This window comes from Dromaius novaehollandiae, chromosome 7 (genome assembly GCF_036370855.1).
Source record: "Dromaius novaehollandiae isolate bDroNov1 chromosome 7, bDroNov1.hap1, whole genome shotgun sequence".
In the NCBI taxonomy this organism is placed as follows: Eukaryota; Metazoa; Chordata; class Aves; order Casuariiformes; family Dromaiidae; genus Dromaius; species Dromaius novaehollandiae.
Window position 1 is genome coordinate 41,765,780 of NC_088104.1, and position 23,346 is coordinate 41,789,125.

A 23,346-nucleotide genomic window follows, 5' to 3' on the forward strand; every position below is an offset into this window, starting at 1 on the left:
AATGGCAAGTTCCCCCTTAAGATCTGGTGGGTAAATGATGCACATATTTCAAGGTGTCTTAATAGGTACCTTTACAGAGCAAGCTGGTGGACAGCTATTGGGAAAGGAAGAAGGGAGGAATAAAACAGTTGTTAAAAAAAAAAAAAAAAATTCCTCTCCCACATTTTTTACACTGCAAAAAGCCCCGAATACCTCTGAGTATATTCCAAGGATGAAGTTCTACAGTGGAGTTTGGAATCAACCCTTAGCTGCTATCAGTTCCCACATTTTTATATCCAGAGATTTGGAAGAAGGATATCTAGCACTTGTAATAACATGTTTTCCATTATTTAAATAAAAGCAGAGTTTACTGTAACCTAAAGACAAGATCTTTTTACTCATGTTGGTAAGATAGCAGGGGAGAAATTATTCTGAATACCTGAGGTTAACATATTTTGGGCTATATTTTTGGTATAATTGCCAAACATTTTTCTTCTAATCTTTTGTAAATAGAACAGAAAACCTTGTCATTCTTGGCATAATTTGGAAAGGCCTCATTAACTTTTTTCAAATTTTAAAAGGGTTTGGGACAACAAGCAAGCTGTAGATCAGCCACTCTAACTTTCGTACTAGGAAAACTGGATATTAAGAAACAAAACTACAGGATGCATGGATAGATTTGATATAATGAAGCATTGGAAAGTATCAACATGACTTTGGATATTATGTCTCAGAAAAGTGTTAGAATTTCCTGAAGGAGTCACTGAGCATTTGATCAAGGGAGATCTCGTAAATATGGTATACTTGGATTTTCAGTAAATTCTTCTTAAGGTCATTTAACCAAAACTCCCAAAGCAAAAGTGTTCTGAATTAGAAGGAAATTTCTCTTGCAAGTTTAAAAACTGGTTGAAAGGATAGGGATGAATTGTCACGTTTGCAATGGAGAACTTACTGTCCGAGTCCCGTAGGGACCTGTGCTGGGACCTGTAGTATCCAAGTGAACTAAGGTGATGTTGAAAATTGGGGAGAAGGATCAGGTGGAAGAGTTTGACCACTGTAATTAGCTGAGGCAGTAAAGGGAAGGTTGCACATAAACAAGCACAAGAGAAAAGTTGCAGTGGCAATACCCAGTGACTTGCCTATGCAGTAGCAGATGAAATTCAGTGCAGATGAATGCAAAATAATGCATATGAGGAATAATGGTCCTAATTATACATAGATAATAATGGGCTCTAAACTAGTTATTACTACTCAGGAAAGAAATCTTGGAGCTACTGTGGGCAGTTTGCTGGAAATGTCTGCTCAGTAGCTGTAAAAAAAGTGCTAATCAAATGTCCTTAGGAAAAGAATACAGAATAAAACAGAAAACCACACTGTGGCATTTTGTACCTCCATTGGGGACCCCTTTCTAGATGTCAAGACAGATGACAAGTATGATCAAAGATACATAATGACTTCCACGTGAGGAATGATTTGAAAGATTAGGAGTCTGGCTTTGTTGGTAGACTATGTTATGAGAGGAACCTATAAAATCACAGGTGGTGTGGAGAAGGTAAATGGGTCATCATGGTAGTGGAATCAGAGGCATCAAATGAAATCAGATAAGATATTTAAGACCAAAAAATAATTTTCTGCATGATGCAGAATTAAATTTTGGAACTCACTGGCACAAGAGGTTGTGGATGCCAAGCGTTTGTGTGTGTTCAAAAAGCAATTAGAGAGAACCATGGAGGGAAAAAGACATCTGTGGATGGTTGTGAGACAACTTCTGTCTCAATAAGTCTTGAGCTAGGGACTAGGTGCGGGCGAATGTAGTAGAAGAATCACTCTATGTATTTTCTCTTACTCATCTTTATTAAGAATTCACTGCTAGCTGTAAAATACGGGTTCCTGAGCTGGATGGCATGTCCATGCTTATATGAAGTAGAGCTATACTAGTTTATATCTGAAGATTTAAGGAATGTGAGTGGAACTCTGCTTTTCATTTATATAACATGTCAATGAAGCCATTAGATAGTGAATGTGATAAAGTAGCTATACTGAGTGAGAAGAGACAGAATTGTGATGCTTAAATTAATAATTTATATCTAGAAATAGGTTTGAACTTGAGAAATAATATTCATCCCCTAAGCTATTTTATTCTATTTTGAAAGTAATTCTCTGGGTTTAAGTTGTTTTATTGATAAACTCCTAACTAGGTTACAAAAAGTAAGAATGTTATTTTTAGAGCTCATATTTACTTTCCCATGGAAGACAGTTTCTTTCATATCCTTTTTTCTTCTCTTTCTATAGTGTATTTCATATGTGACAGCTTCATCTATGATGTATCAGAAGACTGTGTAAAAATAAAAGTAGGAATTTTTTCAAATGTATATTTTTATTTATATATATTTTTAATGTAAAAATAACTATTGCTGCCTAACCTGGCCTTCTAAATATAGTTGAATGATTTTGCTGTGTGCTTTGAAGACTCTTCACCTATATCCTTGCTGACAGCTACTCTTGATATTTATTTTCACAGTGGTACCCAGTTGGCCACCTCGAGTGGGGACACAACAGTTCGGATATGGGATCTTTCGAAAGGCAAATGCATCCTGACTTTAGGAGGACATGCCCATGCCATATGGGACTGCTCATGGCACTCGTGTGGTGATTTTGTGGCTTCTGCTTCCATGGACAGCACAAGTAAAATATGGGATGTTAACAGGTATGGGGTTATTAAAGATGTTTTATTAGCTGATTGATAGCTTTACTTAATAACCAGCGTTCTGTGGTTTTGCCCAGTGAGAGAGAGAGGGCTAGCACCAAATTGTGGGCTTTGCTTAAAGTACATAAGTGGATTTGTAGAAGCAGATGCAAAGCAGGCCTTGATGTGATTTAGCAGACAAAGACTTTACTAAATAGAGAGCTGGAAGGACTGAATTTAGAATAGTGCCAAGAAAAGTATTTGCTTTTACTTGGTATCTAATATTATTGTGGGGGTTTTTTTGAAGTCAGAACTTTGTGGAACTTCAATAGCTACTTTAACTGAACAAAAATTTAAGTTGGTTTACTATATTGTGTTTCTAGCTCATTAGTATACAACACAATTTAAGGTTGGACAAGTGGAAATTTATTTCAGTCATTTTATATGTTTTGGCAAGATGACTATTAATAAATCAACATATACCCCTTTATTTATTACTCAGGCAAAAGCATTCTTCATGCAGGTGCTTCTAGAAATATTAGTATATTTCTGCTTACCAATTAATTATTAGTTTCTCACCTTTCTTCACTTATATTTGAGGTGACATATGTTGATTATTGGACCACTGAAGTGGATGGGATGGCTTTTTGTTCAAGTTGTCCATTCTAGACTTCTGAATGACTTAAGAATAGTATTACTGACACCACTGTATTTAGGTCTGATTTTTAACAACTGAGTGTCATCAGCCTACAAAAAAAATCTCCAGTCTCTTTTGTGTTTTCCCTGGTTCTTTATGATCCAGTCATAATGGATTTGCCATTTCCTCTGAGTCTTGTCCTTCCTTCCTTGCATTCGAATGAGGTGGATTTCTCCTTCAAGATTGCTGGCCACAGCAGGGAAAGAAGCCTTTCTGAAAAAGCAAAGGAGGCTTTCTCCTTTCTTTCTTTTGTTTTGCCTAGCTCACTGCCAGTCTGCTGCAAGTGCAGCAAAAATCCTGTGCTGGTCTCCGGAGCCCCGCTTGGGAGCAGGCTGGGTGCAGCTGGGGTGCTCAGGGGTTCAGCAGCAGGAGTCTCGCGCTGCTCCGATGGGCACGTCTAAGCCGAGAGCTTTCTAAAATTTATAATTCAGCCAAATAGGGACAGATTTTTTTGAAAGCTAGTCAAGGCTACTTTGGTAACAGATTTTCAGGCTCTGCTTCAAATTGTGAATTGAGAAAGAATTAAATAATTAAAAAAGCTGTTTTCTCTATAGGCTGAACAGTGTATCCTTTTATTTGCTTCATTCTTAAAAGTGGATGAATTATTTTGGCTAAACTGAGAACAGCTACTATAACAAAAGCTTGAGAGAAATATTCAAGTTTTATAAGATCTTAGACAAAGCGGTTAAAGTTTGGCAAAGTTAAAAGCAATTGAGAAATGGGTTTTATAACAGAAATTGTCAGCCAGTTCTGATAACAGATGATGCTACCACCCTCGCAATCAGTAATAAGAATTAATGGTCAGTGTGTTGTTTAAAATGAAAACACTGGAAATCTATTGTACCGTTGCCTCTTTTTTTAACCTCTTGTAGGTTTTTGTAATACTTTCATCATCCTTTATGACATATTCATGACCTTTAACAAATATTACTAAGAATAGCTTTAATTTTTTGTCAGAAGGATTTTGAATTTGCATAGGGGAGGTTTTGTTTAGACATTTTAAAATATCTTCTCTGCCGAGGAAGCTTTTGTAGTCAGAGGGATCAAAGCAAATCTTCATTGCCAACCCATGCCTCCCACTCGCACGCATTTGCAACTACCTTCAGTGTATCTGATGTGCACTTTGCATTTGAAAATGAAAGAGTAAGGAGCACAGCCATCATGTGAAAGGCTGGCTATCAGCATGTAATTATCGAAACCTTAAGTCATGCAAAAATCTCAGTGGCTAGAGGGAGTAGGAGGTGGTACAAGAAAGTGGCACAATATGCTCAGAACGGGAATAGTCACGGAGTGGGAAGTAGAAAGGCCTCGCTGGCCTGTTCATTTACATTACATTAGCAAAGTCCAAAAGACAATTGAGTCTGTTCAGCTAGTCTGTTTTGATGGATTCATAAGACGTGCTGCAGAAAAGATTGCGTGTGCAGTTTGTGCAAAAAGAGTACAGTGGGAAAATCAGGCACTCTGGAGGACCTTCTATAAAAAGGGATTTGGTGACAACAAGGCACACATACAGCCTAAAGACTAATTCCACAGCATGGTCAGATCCTTGTGCGCATGTTGATGGAATTTGGGTGAAAGACCCATCGAGTATATATGACAAGATGGAGAAGTAAGGGGAAGCTATTGACAGGTTAAGCAAGCTGGTAGTTCTCCTGTTGAACTGTTAATTTGCTGGTGCTTATATACACAAAAATGCCACACAAAAGAGCCCACGCCCACAACGTGGTTGGGTTTGACAATATTCATTGCCAAGCCAGTTAGGTGAGTTGGCAACGCTAATCCTAGGTGTTCCCAGGAGAGTCACTGATAAACGAGTAAAGTGCCTAGAGTCCCCTGATACAAATGAAGCCAGCTGTGATATGGCTATCATAAAAATATGTGGCCTCCTTCAGACTCTTTTTACAGAGTGGGTGTATCTGGGTGTATACAACAAAAACGGGAAGGCGGAGCACACTTCCTGCAGGGGTTTTTGATGCTTAGATAAACTTTTTCCGTCTTACCCTCGCAGAATATGTGCTTATCTAGCTGCTGCCTTTGAATTCTCCAAGGGGCTGCTGGTTGCTGCAAGCTGTCTCTGACTGGGGGACAGAGCGCAAGATAACATGCTTGTGCTAGGATAATAATCAGTGATCACAGTTATTCTGCTTAATCGAATGATAAGTTCTTTCCACTAATAACAAACTAATATTTTATAAATGAGAGCTTTCTGCTCCTTTGATATAATATGTTTGGATGGATGCCTGCTTTCAAATTGAGCGCTCCTGGAAAGCATCATATTGAAAGTATAAAAAATGCAAAATAAATATCAAAGCTATTAACTGTCACCTTTCTAAAAGAGACACTGTGGAAAAAATGCTACAAATACGCACATTTCTGTAATGGGTGGTAGTCATCTTTAATTTCCAGAAGTTCAGCTTTCATAAAATTGCTCTTATTTTTTTATATTAGAAAAAAAAATTTTTTTTAATTGGTAAGCATAACTTTTGAAATGCCTACAGCAGATCTCTGTGTAGTTGAAAACTTGGTATCAGGAAAATGCGGAGGGTTTTGGGTTTTTTTACTATTTTCTTTTTACCCCCGCAAAAACCCCAAGATGTAACTTTCACAAGCATCAAATCCATTATTGGACTCCAAAGAATACAAGGTGTAGCACAACACTAAATGTTGGCTAAGTTGAATAAAAATGGATGTGAACAGTTTTAGTAAATTATGTAGTTGTTTGTCAATGATAAGAAACCTCAGATTGCTTATTGCTTCAGTTTTACTTTATGAGGCGGTGAAGCTGTTGCTGACTTCCCCCCTCTGCGATGGAGAGAATTTCCAGCATTTCTCTTTTGTGTAGGTTGGAAGTGTCTGTCACCCATCTAGTCACAGATGACATTTCTACTGTAAGGATAGTGTGAGGCAGCTTTGTAGTTAACAATGTTCTTCTCTGGGACACCTTACATGCCCTTTATTTAAAGGTCCATTCTGAGTTAAAAAAAAAAAAAAACAAAAAAAGACAAAAACCCCACGAATGAACAAACAAAAAACCCAGAAGCTTTCTTCTCCCTGTAAGAGACAGACAAATGCTGCGAAGGAACTGCTGCCTGTGTTACTGAAGGATTTGAGGGAGTCTGATTTCTAGTTTTGGAACTTCTTGATACCTTCTGCTGGGGGAATTGGCTGCTTCTAAAAGAAATGGAAAAAATGAAAACGGTGTCGTAACATCTATGGAGGGAGGAAAAAATAAGATTTCCTGATTTACGTGCCATGTTAAAAAAAAGAAAAAAGAAAGAAAGAAAAGAAAGGTCGCGGTATATCTCCTCTCTTCAAGGTTATCCCATCTTGGTGCTGATTATAGGAAGCAACTTGGACAGGAAGTGGCGGACGGAAGGACGAGGTAGGAAATGAGATTTATAATTTGTAAACCTCTTTTTATTCACAAGCATAACTCAGATTGAAAATATATAGCCAGCCACATTAATAGCTGAGCAAACAGTTCCGGGATTGTTTTCTCTGACCATAAATCCAGAGCTGTCAAAGTCATTTTGGCAAGATTAATTTCAATTATCCAACTATAAATATCGTCAGAGATTCACAGCCTGATCTCTGATATGCAAATCAAACTGAACTTCATATATCTCATGTAAACACAGGCCGCTATTTAGTTTTGCATAGATATGCTGTGGACTGTATGTTAAATGCAGACATTGTTATTTATGCTTTAAACTTGAGAAATTATTTGCACCAAAGTCAGAAGATTCAGAATTAATGTGCAAGTTTTCTTCTCCAGTTTATCCATTATATAGTCATTGGACGAGTTCTCTGTTTTTCTGTGACTCCTTTCAGTAGTGAAAAAGCGGCAGAAGCAGGCCACAGAGAAACATCCGTCTGTCCCTTCCTGCAGCAAACCTCGGGGTGAATACCTGTCTGGGAACTGGCGCCATGGCTCCTTTCTGTTCTGTGGGTTTTAACCTGACTTGTAGTTAATTCTATTCCTTTTCCTTTAACACAGTAACATTTGTCTAACTCCCTGAAATTTCTCCCATACTGGAAGCTTTATCGTAAAATAAAAACATCGTAATTGTTTACATGGATCGTCAGTGCTAATATCCTTCGGTGCATTTTTTCAGGTGCTAATTAAAAATCTAATCTATCGTGATCACTTAATTTTCCTGTACAACCACTAATCTAGTGTCTTATTACGAAGGTATTAATATATTCTTTTACTTATTTCCAAATATGCAAAAAATAATTGTTGGCTACTTCTCCTTTTCTACGTCATAATTGGCAATTTTCCCTTCTTTATGTAGTGTCAGATCTATATCACGTGTAGAAATGAATTTCTAGTATATTTAAATCTTACTTTTGTTCTTAATCCTACATTAAGATTCTTAGTTTCTGTTATCACTTGTCAGCATTTCATAAGCAGCATTTTGAATTTGGGAAATTTAGAGGTTTGTGTACATTTAAAAGAAGTTAAGCAGAGATGGATTTGGTTTCATTAGGAGTTCTTCATCAACTATAGCTTTCCATGGAGTGATACCATGTAATGATGCTGCCTGCACACTTTTCCTACTATGCCATCTTTACAGAGTGTACAGTGCAAGATAAGAGTAAACTGATTTTAAACTGCTATTATACTTGTATACTTCTTTGCTTTAGTCTTGGAAAAGAAGTTATGTAAGGTGGTTTGAAAAATTGAATTGAGTTATAATTGCGTTGTGCAGTCAGAGCAACATGAACAGACACGGAGGGTAGCCTAACTGCTCCTGGCATCCTTTGCATTCATTTTTGGTTTCTGTTTCTTCCGTTTTCCTTCTACAATGGACAGCTTTGAAATGAAATATTTAAAATCAGATTGATAGTTGTTTTTCACCATACCAAATGTATCCCTGTTGGGGCTCTATCAATATCTCCTTTGAAGAAATTCATGAAGATTGTCTGCTTTCAAAATGGAGCCACATTTTCATGTCCTGAACCCAGCCCTTGTCGAAGTAGCCCGTGCCAGGGGCTGCTCTCTGTCTCGGTTCTCGGGGGGTGTGAGCCGCCAGGTGCTCCACCAGGTCCCTGTTTAATTGCTTCCAGTAAAAGCAAATCAAAAAATCAGATAAGTCTTACTTAATTCTCATGGAATGCCTGAACTGGGCAAGTGAGATAATTATTTATGTTTGGTGAAACTAAGCAAAGAGGTGAAGTGCTTTACTCAAGGCCATAGAGTGAGCTGCTGTTGAAGCTGTCATTAGAAATACAACTTTTCATTCCTTGGTACCATTAAAAAAATGTCAGAATGAATTGCCTTCCAACTTTCCTGCGGGGTGGGAAGAAACAAAGTCAGAACTGTGTTTTTATTAGTAATAGGTCATGAGAAACGTTATTTCCCTATCATTTAAACAGTGCAGTGGTAAAGCAATGTTTTTATGCCAAATTTCTTTGCAGTTGCATAGCAATGTTCAAAGAATACATACATATAAGGAATTAAAAGCTTCTGCAGTTAGCAATATTACAAAGACTGCCAGCCAGCGTGCTTCATGACAGAAACTAATCACCATTTGGGATAAAGTAGAAACGTTCCTCCATGGAATTATAGGATTAAACATTACAGGAATTTTGGAGCTTCCCCTGAAATGTCTGTATGGGTCATTGCTGGCTACAGGTCTAGATAAATTCATGTTCCTTGTGTTTTTTACTGGGACTGTCCACAGCAATTTAACTTGTACATGAGAAGCGTACTTACTTTTCTTACCAATTATGACAAGTTCTTTTCAGTATCAGAAATATTTTGTGCCCCCCCCCCCCCCACGCAATTCTGAAAAAAAGGAAAAGTAAGAACTTTGCTCTCTGGTTGTGTGCTTCTGGTCCTGAAACACACAGCACTGTTTCTGATTCGGGGAGGGGAACAAAACAAGGTAGTACATTACTATTAAATGAGGGCATGGTAATTAGAGCAGGTTTCTAACATGTCTGAGTTCTCTTCTCCGTAAAATTTTCTAGAAGGCTTATCTGATATCTGTACTCAGATGTCTATATTTCCATCTTTTTTAAGAAAAGATGCCAGAGAAAGTTGCATTTGATATACATAAAAGTATGTATACTTTCTTTGTATCCTAGCAGTTTCCTTGCTTCCATTATTTCAGCACGCAATAGGGCTTGGAAAAACTCATTAGAGAGTCAATTATTTTTTTGTTCCGGTTGCTTTCAGCCAGCCCAGGGCTGCATGCGTTTCTTAAATGACGTATAGTTGGCTGCTGGATTCCTGCTGGCCAGCAGAAAGCTTTATTTGTGCTTGAATTCCTAAAGTAACGTGATCTACTGTAAGTGGGATGCCTTTCTACCTGCTTTACCTCGCTTGTCCAAATGCCTCCTAGGTTCACTGCCAGCTAGTTCCTGAGCTGTATGTATTATGAAGGCAATGCTCAGGCTTCCTTCTATCAAATCCTACCCAGACCAGCTGGCAGGTCCAGCAAACTTCATCCACTTTGATCATAAAAAGTGTAGAAGGTTCTGTTTTTTCCTGTCACTGACAATGTGCAAGTTGAATTTCTTGTCTTGCTCGTAAGTGAGCCGGTATTATAGCTATGGCTTCTGCAAAATATTGCTCAGATACGTTTCCGCTGTCCTCCATCAAGTATTCATATGCAAATAAACAGCACTCCAGCACCTTTTAAGTGATAGTAGAGTTTTTCACCACATACCAGGCTCATTATCGAGTTGTTTTCTCTCTCATCGATGTCACATTCACTCCGAACTGGCAATCTTTGCTTTACTCCACCCATTTTCCTAGAAATACTGGCTTACGCTATGTCATCCAAAACAAAAAATTAATTCTACCAATGGAGAGCAATTCATACAGCAGTGGAGGCTGTCAGATATTATTACAGAATTCAGTGAAGACAACGGTTCACTAAAATGAAGTATTTCAATCATCACAGCCATACCCTGTCAGCACCAGTTAGTGCAGACGTTCCATGTTCAGTCTGTGGGACCTCTTAAAATGGCATGATGTTCCCCAAATCACCAAGTGTGCTGCAATGCAAGTAATTGTGAATTGTTTCCCTGCTTATATCTCCAGTGAATTAACAAGAACAGGAATACATCCTACTAGTCATAAGCAGTAGTACTTTGATAAGCATATCCACCTGAATGTTAAACTGTTTTTAGCTGTCAATGTCTTCTAGCTTGAAACGAGATGAGTTGCTCATTTGATATCAAAAAGAAAGTCTGTTGTAATGGATGTCTCCATATATATAAATTCCTCTCCTTTGGATTCAGGTTCCTCTGGCTCCAGGCAGTCTTCAGGGGTATTTGGGTCTGCGTGAGAGAAGTTTTGGGGGTTTTGTTTTGCTTTGTTCTTTAAGAGTTCAGGCTTTGCATAAAATCTTGTGTTGTCAGATTATCTTTCTCCCAAATGCTGGAAGTCCTGCCGGCTACCATGTGTGTCCTGTTAAAGCAAACTACTTTCATCTTTGATTAGCTTCAGCTGCAATATGAACACAAGTCACATATCAGCCTTTAACCAATGACTTCTTACATACAGAAAAAATCTCCTGGGTCTTTTACTGAAATTGGAAGGCACTGAATTGTCTTCGTACCTCTTCAAATGTGAGTGAATATAATACAGCCCAACAGTAGTTTCTCTTCTCAGACACAATTTTCAAAAACCTCAGGGCTCATTTCTGTCCTAAATCTTAAATTTCCCCAAATTGCAGGACCATGTAGATGTAATACAATTTCTTTGGTACCATTTGCTGTTTTTTTTTTTTTTTTTTTTTTTTTTTTTTTTTTTTTTTTTTGAGCCAAATCTCAGAATATAGAGTGGTAGCTATAAAAGCTATAAAGCTTTTATCCACAGGGTATACGCCTTTAAGACTATGAACTATTTACAAAGCCAGCTCTGAAACTTCTCATGAAAATACCGGGGGTTTTTTCTTGTGTCAGTGGAGGTGAGGATCAAGAGAGCTGAAATGTTGGCAACCTCCTTTCTGTGTTTTAGAGCAAGTTTTCTAATGTGAATTTAGACACAATATCATGGAAAAATCTGGTTCTAGAGTGGCCAATGTCTTTCCCAGCTAGGAAGCACTTACCCATCTGAAGGACAATTTTTATACATCTAACTGCTGATCTCAGAGGCTGCAAAGGAGTGGAACTTTTGGAAATCTATTAAATATATATTAGAATTATCCAGATGATGCTAAAACAATTCCTTTATACTTTACTATCTCTTTCAATCATATTTCTCTCATAAAAAAAAAAGTCTAGATTAGAGACGGATTCTTACTACTGAAACTACAGTAAAATGTCAAAGAAATTATTGAATTATTTAATACAGAATAGATAGTCATGGATCATTTTCAGTTGCATAGAGGGCATGCCAGTTAGCTGCAGAGTGTGAAAATAGTTGAAGTTATACCAGAATCTCTCCTCTGAACTTATACCTCTCATCTACATAAAAAAGTACTGTACTTGATCGTCTGCAGTTATGTTCTTTTGTTTAAAAAGGTGATTTTTATATCAGAGTATTTTATAGTAATACAGGTCTGCACTAACTGTGTTAGGAAGGTTTAGATGAAAATAATGGCTTGAGCATGTGGCATGTAGTATTAGGGGTAAAGTTAACAGCGCCGTAGATTGACAAAAATCTAATTCTGAGTGTGTCTCTCTTACGTGATTGTCATCATCTTAACAGTCATGGCTTGCCAATACTCTGCATATTTGGCACCTACAACAATAGTGTAAGCTAAGAATTGAGCTCTGCAACAATAGATTTTTTTCATGGTCTACTGCTGGAGGTGTATTTACCACAAGCAGAAGATCATGTCACAGCTTCTGGAAGTACGAGGCCAGGATTTAAGTCCCAACAGCTACTGATCTCTCAGCCTTCCTCTAGTCTTAGATGTTAAATATCCTGGGCTGGCTTTTGGAACCAGAACTTGAGGTGCTGCTCACTGACCTTCTCAAGAATGTGCTTTTAAATATATTAATGTGAGGAGTTGGCGGGGCATGCCCATGCATGTAAAGCCAACAGCTTTTGCATTTGCAACTTTGGGATCAAAATGAGGATGATGATATCCCACCTCAGTAGGTAGATGTCCTACCTCCTCCAACTGTAAAGTACCAAGTTTGTAGAGAACTTGCTACGTTTTCCACCTCTGTGGTGTCAAACACTGAAAACATGCATGCCATTAGCAATGGATTAGATGTCCCAAACCATTCTGATTTTCTATCAAATTGAAGTCAGGTGCTTTTTGAAGGGACTCAGAGGTACTATTTTCAAGTTTGGTTTGGTCAGATCTGCCTACGTTGAAAGCTGTTGGATGTTGTTTCTGTTGGTGCTCAAGAGTGAGTAATTTGCTGATAATTTAAGTATTTTAAATTAACTATTAATTAAAGCAGGACCTGGAAAGCAGATCTTTTTTCACTTGGGTGCACACTCTAAACAGGAGGCTATGGTTTCATTCATTAGCTCTATAAAGATTTAATTATTACGTATAAAACGGATTCAACAGCAGAGGTATTGTACCTGGCACCTGGCGGTCAGGACTCTCTCCCCGTGCGATGGGGGAATATACGTTCACGTCTCTAAAAGGAGGACGCTAATTTAGGTCTTCGCACTCTGTGTTTGAGTAGTTTCCTGGCCTAAAACACCGAGCCAGTCCCATAGTTTGCTACAATGATTACGGCAAATGAACTGAACAAAAATGCGAGCACCTGTAGCTTAGACCGGTAGGCCAGGCTTTTTATTCGGCACTCCAGCAGCTGCGTATTGGAGAACCTGGAATAATACTGTTTTTGTTGTGGCTCTGTGTCTAAGAGCACAGCAAATCCATTATTCATCATATCTTCCCAAGTTCACAAAGCCATTGAAACAGTGCTGCAGAGCTTCTTAAGACTGCCACCCACTCAAAATCCATTTTATTTGGACAAATAAAGAAACTCGGCATTGAAGAAAACCAATTTGAAAACACACTGAAATTCATTTTCTTCACTTAAATATTAAAGTGCTTATATTTATTGCATTGCAGCCATGTTGTACCGCTTTCAGAAAGGATTTGCTCATTTAATAGGTATAAAGGAATTTCAGTCAAATTTAAAATAAGGAAGAAAAACTAGCATAGGACAGGAGTAACGCTGCTTTTTATGCAGTGAATCTGTACACAGTAGATTAAACCCATCCATTAATATTCTGTGTAACTGCATACTAATTTATAACAACACAGTACTGGCCCAGGCTCCCTTAGTCCTCTACACTACTGCAACAGGCTGGGGCTGTGTATTTTAACTGGTTATTTGAAAAATGAGAAAGGTTAAGGTTCTTGGTTTACAATGTAGTAATGAATAAAAAGGAAGGGGGGGGGCAGCTTTAACATTCACCTGTCATTGCATTTTTGAGTTTGAGACTGTAGGTGTTTCCTTACCTGATATTTTGGTTAAGGTGTTTTCTTTCTAATAGCAGAAAGAGTAATAAGACAGCTTCTGGTAGAATAGTTCATGGTGTGCATCTAGTTTTGGTGCATAGTGTGTGTGTCTGTGTATGCTCAGCAAGCACAACATTGCTGAAGTCTTGTTACATGTGTGTTGAAAACTGTAAGTTACTGTGTTTCTTACATGATTCTTCCTAAATGCAGGTTGGGGGTGTGATATAAAGATGTCAGTCTAATCTTGGATAAAGAATTTAAGAACCTGGTGGTATTAAATTAGGAAATGTTACTGCTTTTTTTGTCTTATATGTGATTTCATTGCTATACAGCAGAACCAGCAAATGGAGGTAAACTAATGGGTTGTTTTTATTTATTTATTTATTTGAGGGCTGATACCGAAATTAGACTAAGTTACTTTTATAAATGCTTTTCAGATGCAAGTATTTCCCTAGACTTCTGCATGTCTCCTTCTATATAACTCCTGTTCCAGTTGTTCCCTTTTGTCAGTAGCTTTGTAACTTTTTAGCTTTTCCTTTCCGAAACATTGTGTTTTAGTAACATAATAGTGAAAAACCCAGGTCGTCCTTCATGCACTTTAATATCAGCTATCAAATACCAGTCAGAAGCCCCAAGCTTTCTCCTTGCCAGCTTCTGCCTGATGCTGGCAAAGTCACATCCCAAAGTTCTCACTTACGTAGATGTTAGCAGTGCGGGCTCCCATCTTTAAAGATGCCCCCAGAGTTGTATCTTTAAAAAAGCCTGAGAGTTGTTTGGAAAACTGTGGGAGTGGGCACATTGTCACTTTTGAAAACCCATTCAAGTATCTACCTGATTATTTAGGCATCCAAACACTTAAAGAATCTGAGACTCAGCTTAATCAGGGAATTTTGAAAATCTCATCCTAAATTTATATAGATTTCTACAAGATCAACTCAGAGTTAGCTTTGACAAGTTATTTTAGACTTTTTTGTTATAGGAGTTGCATCTTATTAAATGTGCTTTTATATGCAGTTATAGACTTAAAATCCTATAAAAAGCTATTTATTATTCCATTTGTCAGTGTCTTTTCGCAAGAAATAGATCACATCAGCCTCAAAATAAGATACAATGATTCTACAGATAATGTTCTTTCCAGTATAGCATAGCAAGATTATGTGGTCTTCTGGTGGGAAGATATTCCTAAATGGACCATTTCAAAAATGATTTGAATGAAATACCTCAAAAGTTCCTTTCTGGCAAGTTAGAACTAGGAGCAATTATCAGGATTTCTTCCTGCAATTTGCATAGAAAGGGCTGAACCAGCTTTTATCTTCAGAGCACATATATCAAGAATTTAGAAACACAGGATGTGAGGAAATATGGCAAGCTACTAGAGAATCCTATAAACCTGATTTTGTCCTCTGTTCTCTCTTGGAAGCAGGAACCTGTATGATTTGATGGTCTAATCCTGTCTGTCTTTCTCACCTTTTTTTTTTTATTTGTATCCAAAACGGGATGAAAATATTTTATATGGCTGCCCCCCTTCCTTTTCCCCTTCTTTAGTCAGCAGATGGAGGAGCTGTAAGAGGAGAGTAAAAATGGCACCAGAGCAGTCTGTTTCATAGAATTAGTCAGAATTTTTCAAAACGTATTTTCTCTCCTACTTTTGTCTATGTCAACGTATTTTAAAATGGGATTTAAAATGATTATTCTTACCAGAGAATATCTTGAAAGCTTTTGAGGAGGTACAGCTTTGTTTCAGAATGTCTATAATACATTTTCAATTTTTATTTCTCATTTTCACATTTCTCATTTTCTTTATCTTGCGTGGCAAGTCAATTGTTGTGCAGCATATCATGACATATTCTATATCTGCCAACATAATCAAGTAAAAGAGTGAAATAAAAATGGAAAAGCAAAGAATGAGAGAAATGACACAGAAATTCTCCAGGGTGCTTGAAATACAACCTAAAGCAGATCTGAATATTGAGTTTAGATGGCTAACTTTTTACCCTTTATTTTATATGAATAATAGAAGCCTAAAACTTTTGGCTACAATATCCTCTATGAGGAGATCAGATCTAACATAAGCCTAAATATCCAAAGGAAAAAAAAAAAAATCATGTGGCAGCGATCCTGCAAAGTAAGTGTATTCTGTTACCTTTTGGAATCAGCAGTAGTAATATCTTGAATGAATTAACAGAGAAATCTGGGTTTTGTTGGTCAAGGTTAGCCAGAAAAGGCCGAAGTTTCACGTGTAAAGCTTTTGTGTAAAAGGGAAGCAAAAAGAATGGGAAATGCCAGTGTCCGTGTTGGCTTTGCAAAGGGAACATGAGTTCAGCGCTGATGTCGGCTGCTGTGCTGACCGTGGATAACCCACTGCGGCCTGGGAGTGAGGCACTGCTGCCTCTGCTGCAGAACTGCTGAGCAAAACACATGCTCATACTAGTTCTGCAGCGCTTAATGTCAGCTTAAATGGTTTAGATCTATTTTATTATTACTGAGATTGGGCTTATCTGATTATGTAGTACCCAGATGCCTTGAGGGAATAGGAGATAATTGTTTAATAAAATAAGGCTGTGGTTTTCAATAAGGCCTAGTGGCTTCTGGTGCTCCCATCTTTAGCTGTCCAACAAAAAAATCCCTTCAAGAAGCTTGATTTGCAGAAAAGTGCTGAGCACTTGGAGGTAGAGTCAAAAAATAATATAAGCCTTATAGTGTAGCTGTCTGCCCCTGAGTGCACCTTGTCCCTGGATTAGGGCCAACAGTCCTGAGGTAGGTGATTATGCCTAGGTCTCCCTTGTACTGTGCAGAAGGCATCTCAGAGGAAAATTGAGTTCCAGTCTCTGTCCTAAGCACTGAAGGAGCATTTTATTCAATAACTAGGAAATACACGGGCTGACCTGGGAGTGGAGACCACTTCAGGTCTTGTCACTCCGATTGCCCTGACCATCAGTCTACAGAAATCTTATTTTTCAGCTCACTGGAGTCATTTTCTGTGCTATAGTCGGACTCAATAAAAAAGTTAGCAAGCAGTTATAGCCATGATCCAATAGCTTGATACATGTGCGTTGAGTTTCCTCGGGCAGAAGGAAGAACTGAACCTAAATCTTGAAATTTGAGTGAGGAATCTAGGGTACAGACTAGTGCCCCAGGACAGGAGTGGGTACCACTGTGGCTTGTGGGGCCCAAACCCTATCGGTATGTGTTAGAGATGCTCTGGGAAGGCCTGCTAAGTTGGGTTCCTTAGAAGAGCATTAACAGATTTATTTCTGGGTTTTGACTGAGTTCAGGGGTGAGAGAAATGACAAATTGCTAAATACTGTAAGGATAAGAATACTTTGGACCATGCCCAGACATTAGACTTTTAATGATATTTACAAGCAAGACAAGGGTTATTTATTGAACTACGGTGGTCCTTTAAAAGGCTTATTAAGATCAAAATTTTGCATGTAAATGCCTATATCTTGTTCATGTCCCACACTTAACTTCAAAGTCATTTTTCTTGATCTGATTCCAAACTAATGAAAATGAGGCCCTTTTAAAATGCAAAATGATCAAAATTTGAAGTAATTTAAAACATGACAGATGACTTAAAAAAAAAAAAATATTGGATGAAAACCGAGATGCTTCTTTTTCAAATAAAGTAGCTGCAATAAATTGTCAAAGCTGCTTTGGAGGCCAGTTTCAATGGAAAGTGAGCTTTTACAATGGCTGTTGTCTTCAGCTGAGAATGCCTAATGCCACCCACAACCAGGTGTTGTCTAGGGAGATTTGTAAGAAACTTTGAGAGGATACAGAGTTCAACTGAATCTACATGGTAAAAGATAATGCAAAATATATTATAATCTAATATGAAAATATAAATGCTATATTGTAAAACTTATCATCTCAGCTATTGTCCTTTTTGGACCAACTGAAATGTTCTAGAAGTTCTCCTCTTCCACCTAAAGACAGTCCTGGAAATTGTGACTCTTTTGCTGCTGTGAGCGTGGACCTAGGCTGCAGCCATGGCATTCAGGCTCCTCTGGCCTCCCTTCTGGTGTGACTTGGTCCAGAACAGCTACGTGCAAAAAAATGGGTGTTTCAGTTCATGCTGATCATTTACTTGTTGGCCTTTCTGTTGAGATAGCTGTGGAAGTACTAATTTCTGTTGCTATTTTTAGGCTAAATTTTGCAAAGTGATGTATCTGCTGGTCCTGGTCCAGCTGAACATTTAAGAAAATACTTTTATTTAAGGATGTGGTTAGTTCCATCTCTCATCTCTAAAGGACTCTACAGCTTTGCTATATTGCTTTAGAAATCAGTATGATCTTGTAATTGTGGATGCTGTTCTTCTTGTACAATGACGCTTATCTTCGGTGCATGCTACGATTATATATGTTTAATTATACTGATATAAAACCATACCATTAACTGGAAAAGAACAGAACAAAAACATTTTGTAAACCTTTCTTAAGTCTTTAGAGATCTGATGCCTTATTGTTTTCCTTTATCTTTTATTTAATTTCAGTTTCACACTGAAAACCCTTTTCCCAAAGCAGAAAATAATACAAATATTAATTTTTAATTTCTTACGTAGCACTTCACTTGTTCAGAGAAATGTAAGACATTATGCAACTAAATCTTCATTATGATAATTAGCAGATTCATTATTCATGTTTCAAGCCAAAATGAGGAGACAGAGATTATTGGTATACACTTATTTCTTCACACCTTTCAGCAAAAGCCTAAGTAGGATGCTAATAATTTTATAATTTGCACTTTTCACTCGTGTGAAACACATAAAACTGTCACTCATAATTTACTATTTTCAGTATTTATCAGAATAGGTTTGAGTTTTGAATAGTATTTGAATCAGCCAGAGAAAATAAGAATATGATAGTTTAAATTCCTTTTTTGTCATCTTTTGCTAAACAGCTCTAACAGAAGAAGGTACCTGTGAAAGTCTCTTGTTCTGTAGGAGCCAAATAACCATCACCTGTGTGCACTCTGTGCAGAAACATGCTCAATAATCAACAGTAGAAAATACAGGTCCTCATTTGTTCTCAGGATAGCATCAGGCAGTCGAGTCTACGTTCAACACCATAGCAACCAGTGTGTCCTTAAAACTTTGCCTTTGTGCTTTTTCGCTGAGTATTTTTTTTTCAGTATCTCACTGGTAGTGGAAGCTTCCATGCACTGAATAAATACATAGCTTCTACTAAAATACATATAGTAGAGCTCTTCTAGAAGTGTTCTCTCTTCACAAATAAATACGATGTTATAATCACGTTCCCTTCTGGTAATATATGTTCTGTTACATAAATTACAGGAAATTGAGACAAATAAGCAATTTAGCTTCAAAGTTAAGGCATGAAGTTTTGAAACCTCTTTCGCCTGCATTTATAGAACAATATTTCAAGGACAATGTTTATTTGGAAGTTACCCAACTTTACTGCAGAAGAGAATTCAGCCTGGAGTTGCTTTCTGCGAGTTGATTATAAATTTATTAGGGAAGTTTTGACCAAATGTCCCTCACTATTAGAACTTGCTGAATCTGAAGCTATTAGACTGCATTTAATGCAATGCTTTGCCCTCCTTTTCTGTTTTGCATGTGCTTTTTTGTATTCTCCGTGTTCTCAGGTACGTGCGATTTTCCCATTCGGGGTAGTGTTTACCAAAGAGGCTCTTTCAAGTTACAGAAATAGGACAAAGTAATTTTTAGAACAGCAAAATATGTAAGGAGGCAAGATCCCTGGAGATGAAGTAAATTGCCAACACAACACAACAAAATTGCTTTCCTGTTCTGGTGGATGTTGTTGTTGCCCGCGCAGCGTGTTAATAACGCCCAAATGCTTAAATGGCAGGAGGGCTGTGCACCGCTAATGCAGGTGGCACCGCATCAGAGTAAGAGAAGCCACGTTTGTATTTTGAGTTGGAGGTTTGCAGGCGAGCTTGACCTGCCTGCTTTTGGCTCCTGTTCCTGCTGTCGGCAGGTTTTAACAGTTACCTGGTGCTTGGGAAGACTCAGCCACAAAATATCTGCTAGTAGACTGGGCTGTGGAGCGCTCAGCGTGTTCAGACTTAATAAAATGATTTTCAAAGTTAGGGGCCAGCTGAGCTCAGACTTTGACTTTCAGTTTCTTTTAGAGCTTTGCTAAAAGTGAGGCCTTGCAATAAGTACATGGGAAGGCATAGGTGCGTCCTGCACGGGCGCACGAGTCCACCCTGTATCGCAAGCGTTCCTTGTGCAAGCAGTGCCAGACAAGGGTGGCAATTCCCGTCCCGACAGGGTGGTGTTTGCAGAATCACTGTGATTTTTCCTGTTGACATCAACATGAACTCAAGCAGGGCTTATGATAGTTTTGTTGAGTTTTTGTACGTTGGTGTAAAAGAAAAGTCACATTCGGTTCAGCTCCCTTAAAATTAAGGGGGAGAAGGACTTTGCCAAATTTGAGAGAAGAAATTGGCAAGCTGAGAAATAAGCTGCTGCAGCTTTTCAAAAATTTGTGACAAACTTATCAAACAATTAATGATGACTAATGCCTTTTTAATTAAAAGAAGTGATTTGAACCATTGCAGAGCATCATTGTTTTAATAGACATGTAACAGCTAAAGTACAGGGATCCTCAGTTTTCATGTTTCTCATGACCAAAAGGTATAACAGTACTTTATTGCAGCCTTGTAAACTTGCTGAGTCAGAACAGTAATGTTTGTTTATATACCCAGAAAATATTGCTAAAATAGTCATATCATGTGGGGCTTCTGTCTTTCTTGGTTATCTCTCGTTGCTAAGCCCATACTGCACTAGTGGTAGAAGGGGAAGGAAAGAGGAAGGAAAGGGAAGAATTTCACCCTTCAACTTATCAGTGAAGTCCATACTGCTTCAGGGATCGCTTTCCTTTTACATGCTCAATTTACTGTGCACTAGGCCAAAAGCCTGAGCTGTCAGCCTCCTGTGGTGATAAACCTGGATCCAATCCTGCTCCCAGTGGCAGGGTGCTTGCCGTGGCAGCAGGACTGTAACGCCATGCCAGCAGGCTTGAGCTGAGCTCAGAGCTGGCTCTCCTGGGAGCGACGGCTGGAGGCTTGCCTGCTTAATCCCCGTTCCCACTCGTTGGGCGCTTGACAATTTAAAGCATCTGAAAATAATAACGTAAAATTATTTCACTTCTAAGATGTAATAACTCAGGACTAGGCGCTGCGAGCTGACCTTTGCCAGAGAAACCCCGAGTTACACAAAGCTGCTTTCAAACGGGGGATCGCTCCTTGGTTTGCAGAGCACTCCTAATAGATGGTGAAAATTCACCATCTACGAGTGCTGAATATTAGGATAAATTTCACATAGAAAGATGTAGTTGATATTTTCTTCCTAAATATTTATAAGTATCAGAGAAGAAATGTCTACGTTTTCACAAAAATAATAGCATATACTTTAGCACTTCATTTTCAAAGTCACTAATTAGAGAGGGGGCATAAATGGGTATTCAGAATTTGAAGATACCTTCACTTTATTGAAGATAGGTAATAACTGACTAGCTCATATTGACAGTATCATACTTTCATATATCCTTTCAAACACAAATGTACTTTATATATAAGGTGTCCCCACATGTCAGTATCTTATAAAATGTGTTACATTTAGTGAAATAATGGGTCGAGAAAAAGAATCATTGTCATAAATGATGGTAGGCACTTTTTACTGAAATACTGGTAGTTTTATATTCTTGACATGAATAATTGGATGTGTCATGTGTGAAGCTACCTAGAAATAAAATAGAGGTCATAAAATGTAAAGACATGATAGGATGCATTTATAACAGCATAAAACAAGCTGGCATTTTAATGTCTTAAGCCAGCCCATTTGCTATACTTGTCCATTGATCTTGGCTAGGAAAGTTCTGTGGCTAATTTAAACACATTTTGGAGATAAAGCCATGTAATGGGAAAGTGATAGGATTTGTTTTTGTTCAAAGTATTTTCCTTTTAACTGTTACAATTCTATCATTATAGAGTGATCGGAGGCTGATCGTTGTGCGACCTTACAAAACTTCCTGAGAAGCACGATGTGTATGTTCATAGCGGGTGACTTTCTGGTACAATTTCCCTGGACTTTTTATTTAATGGTAATTGCAGTTCACATAGTAGAATGTTATTCAACAGTTATAAAAACAAGGTTTGGTTTAATGTTCGTTCCATGGGGTGATTTGAGAAAGTAGTTGTTGGAAAAGGTAATACAATTTGTGAGGGGTAGCGCGTTTAAGGTATTTCTTTGGAAGGCAGGTAAAAGGTGGCTGGTAAAGGCCCTAACTTGAAGCACATGCTTAAAATCTCATTGATTTTGATTGGTTTTAAGAAGTGCTTTTAATTACCATTCTAGAAAGGAGATCTAATATAGCACTACAATAAAGCAACAATGAATAAATAATCATTAAAGTGCTATCAGTGGCACCCTACTTTTCCAATTCCAGCTGAGCATAGGAGCCACATGTGTAAAAGAATTAAGAAGGCAGAGTGTCATATTTTCCTATAATTGCTAATAAACATGATTTTTGTTTCTGTGGTTTTTTTTTTCCCCTAAAACCCTTTTAAATAGCAAAACAATTTGCAAGCTGTAATCTCACATGTCACTCTGGTTTGTTGTGTCTTTGGAAATGAGTATTAGGCTGGTATGGAGCACTGCGGCTTCTCCAGTGCTTTGCACCCTGCATAGCCTTTAGCAATAAATATGTACCAGGCACTTGTAAAATGTTGCCATCAGGAAGGAGCAGCTCACAAGTCTCCATTCTTGTTGCTTTGGACTCAGTTTAAACACCTTCTGTGCAGATACGAGAGCAGACGAAATCCGCTATTTGTATTTTCTTTTCTGTTATTACACAGTTGACAAAATATCTACCTAGTGCATTGGCTGGCTGATACTGTGCATTAGTGCAGACGCCAGTCTGTTAATATTCAGTGAAAGCCATAAGTGGAAGCATCCCATATCTTGTGTTTTTGAGGTAGTTTTATCAAAAGTGCACCTTTGAATTTCAATAGTGCAGTCCAGTCTAAAAATTTAGCAAGTAGAAATTTTCCATTACTATGGAGCTAGCGATATTGATAATGGTATGATTAATTAAAGTGCCAATGTTTGCAATGGAGGTGCGTTTCTTAGAAATGTGACAGGCTGTCCATGTTTGTTTGCACCAGCTGAGGAAAAAATCCAAACCTGTTGAGGTGAAATAGAGGCTGATTTATTGAAGCACGTCATTACTTTATCTATACTTAAGGGAAGGGAAATTGACTTTGTAGAGAAAACAAGAACATTGAGGATGATTGGTCATGAGGCAAGAAAATGTGTTAACTAAAGTGTTTCCTTGAAAAAATAGCGATAACGTGGGGAAAGGATGAGGTTTGGAGCCAGTGTCTGGGAATCGGTTCAGAGGGCAGCCTGCAAAATACGGAATTACTGAGCAGTGTTTCTACCGTGGCATCATATGTTCAGGTCCTCCACCTTTTTTTGAAATTTAAGGAACGTGAGTACTACAAATCCCTAACCTGCTATTCATGGGATGAGTCCCTCTCTTTCCTGAACTAAAATTTTCAGAGTTTATATCCATGAGGTGTATGTTCACAAAGAGCAA

The 23,346-nt window shown here is 38.0% G+C and overlaps 1 protein-coding gene across 3 annotated transcripts in view; it reads left to right on the forward strand.

Moving 5' to 3' along the window:
• SPAG16 (sperm associated antigen 16) overlaps positions 1-23,346 on the forward strand; it is a 416,305-nt gene that overhangs the window by 241,590 nt on the left and 151,369 nt on the right. For 2 of the 3 annotated variants that reach the window (XM_064515349.1, XM_064515350.1), the window contains exons 12-13: positions 2,501-2,686; positions 6,679-6,744. In XM_064515349.1, coding sequence (XP_064371419.1) covers positions 2,501-2,686; positions 6,679-6,744 — 252 coding nt within the window. The remainder of the gene's footprint in view (positions 1-2,500; positions 2,687-6,678; positions 6,745-23,346) is intronic. The other variant, XM_026120033.2, reaches the window with a different exon arrangement.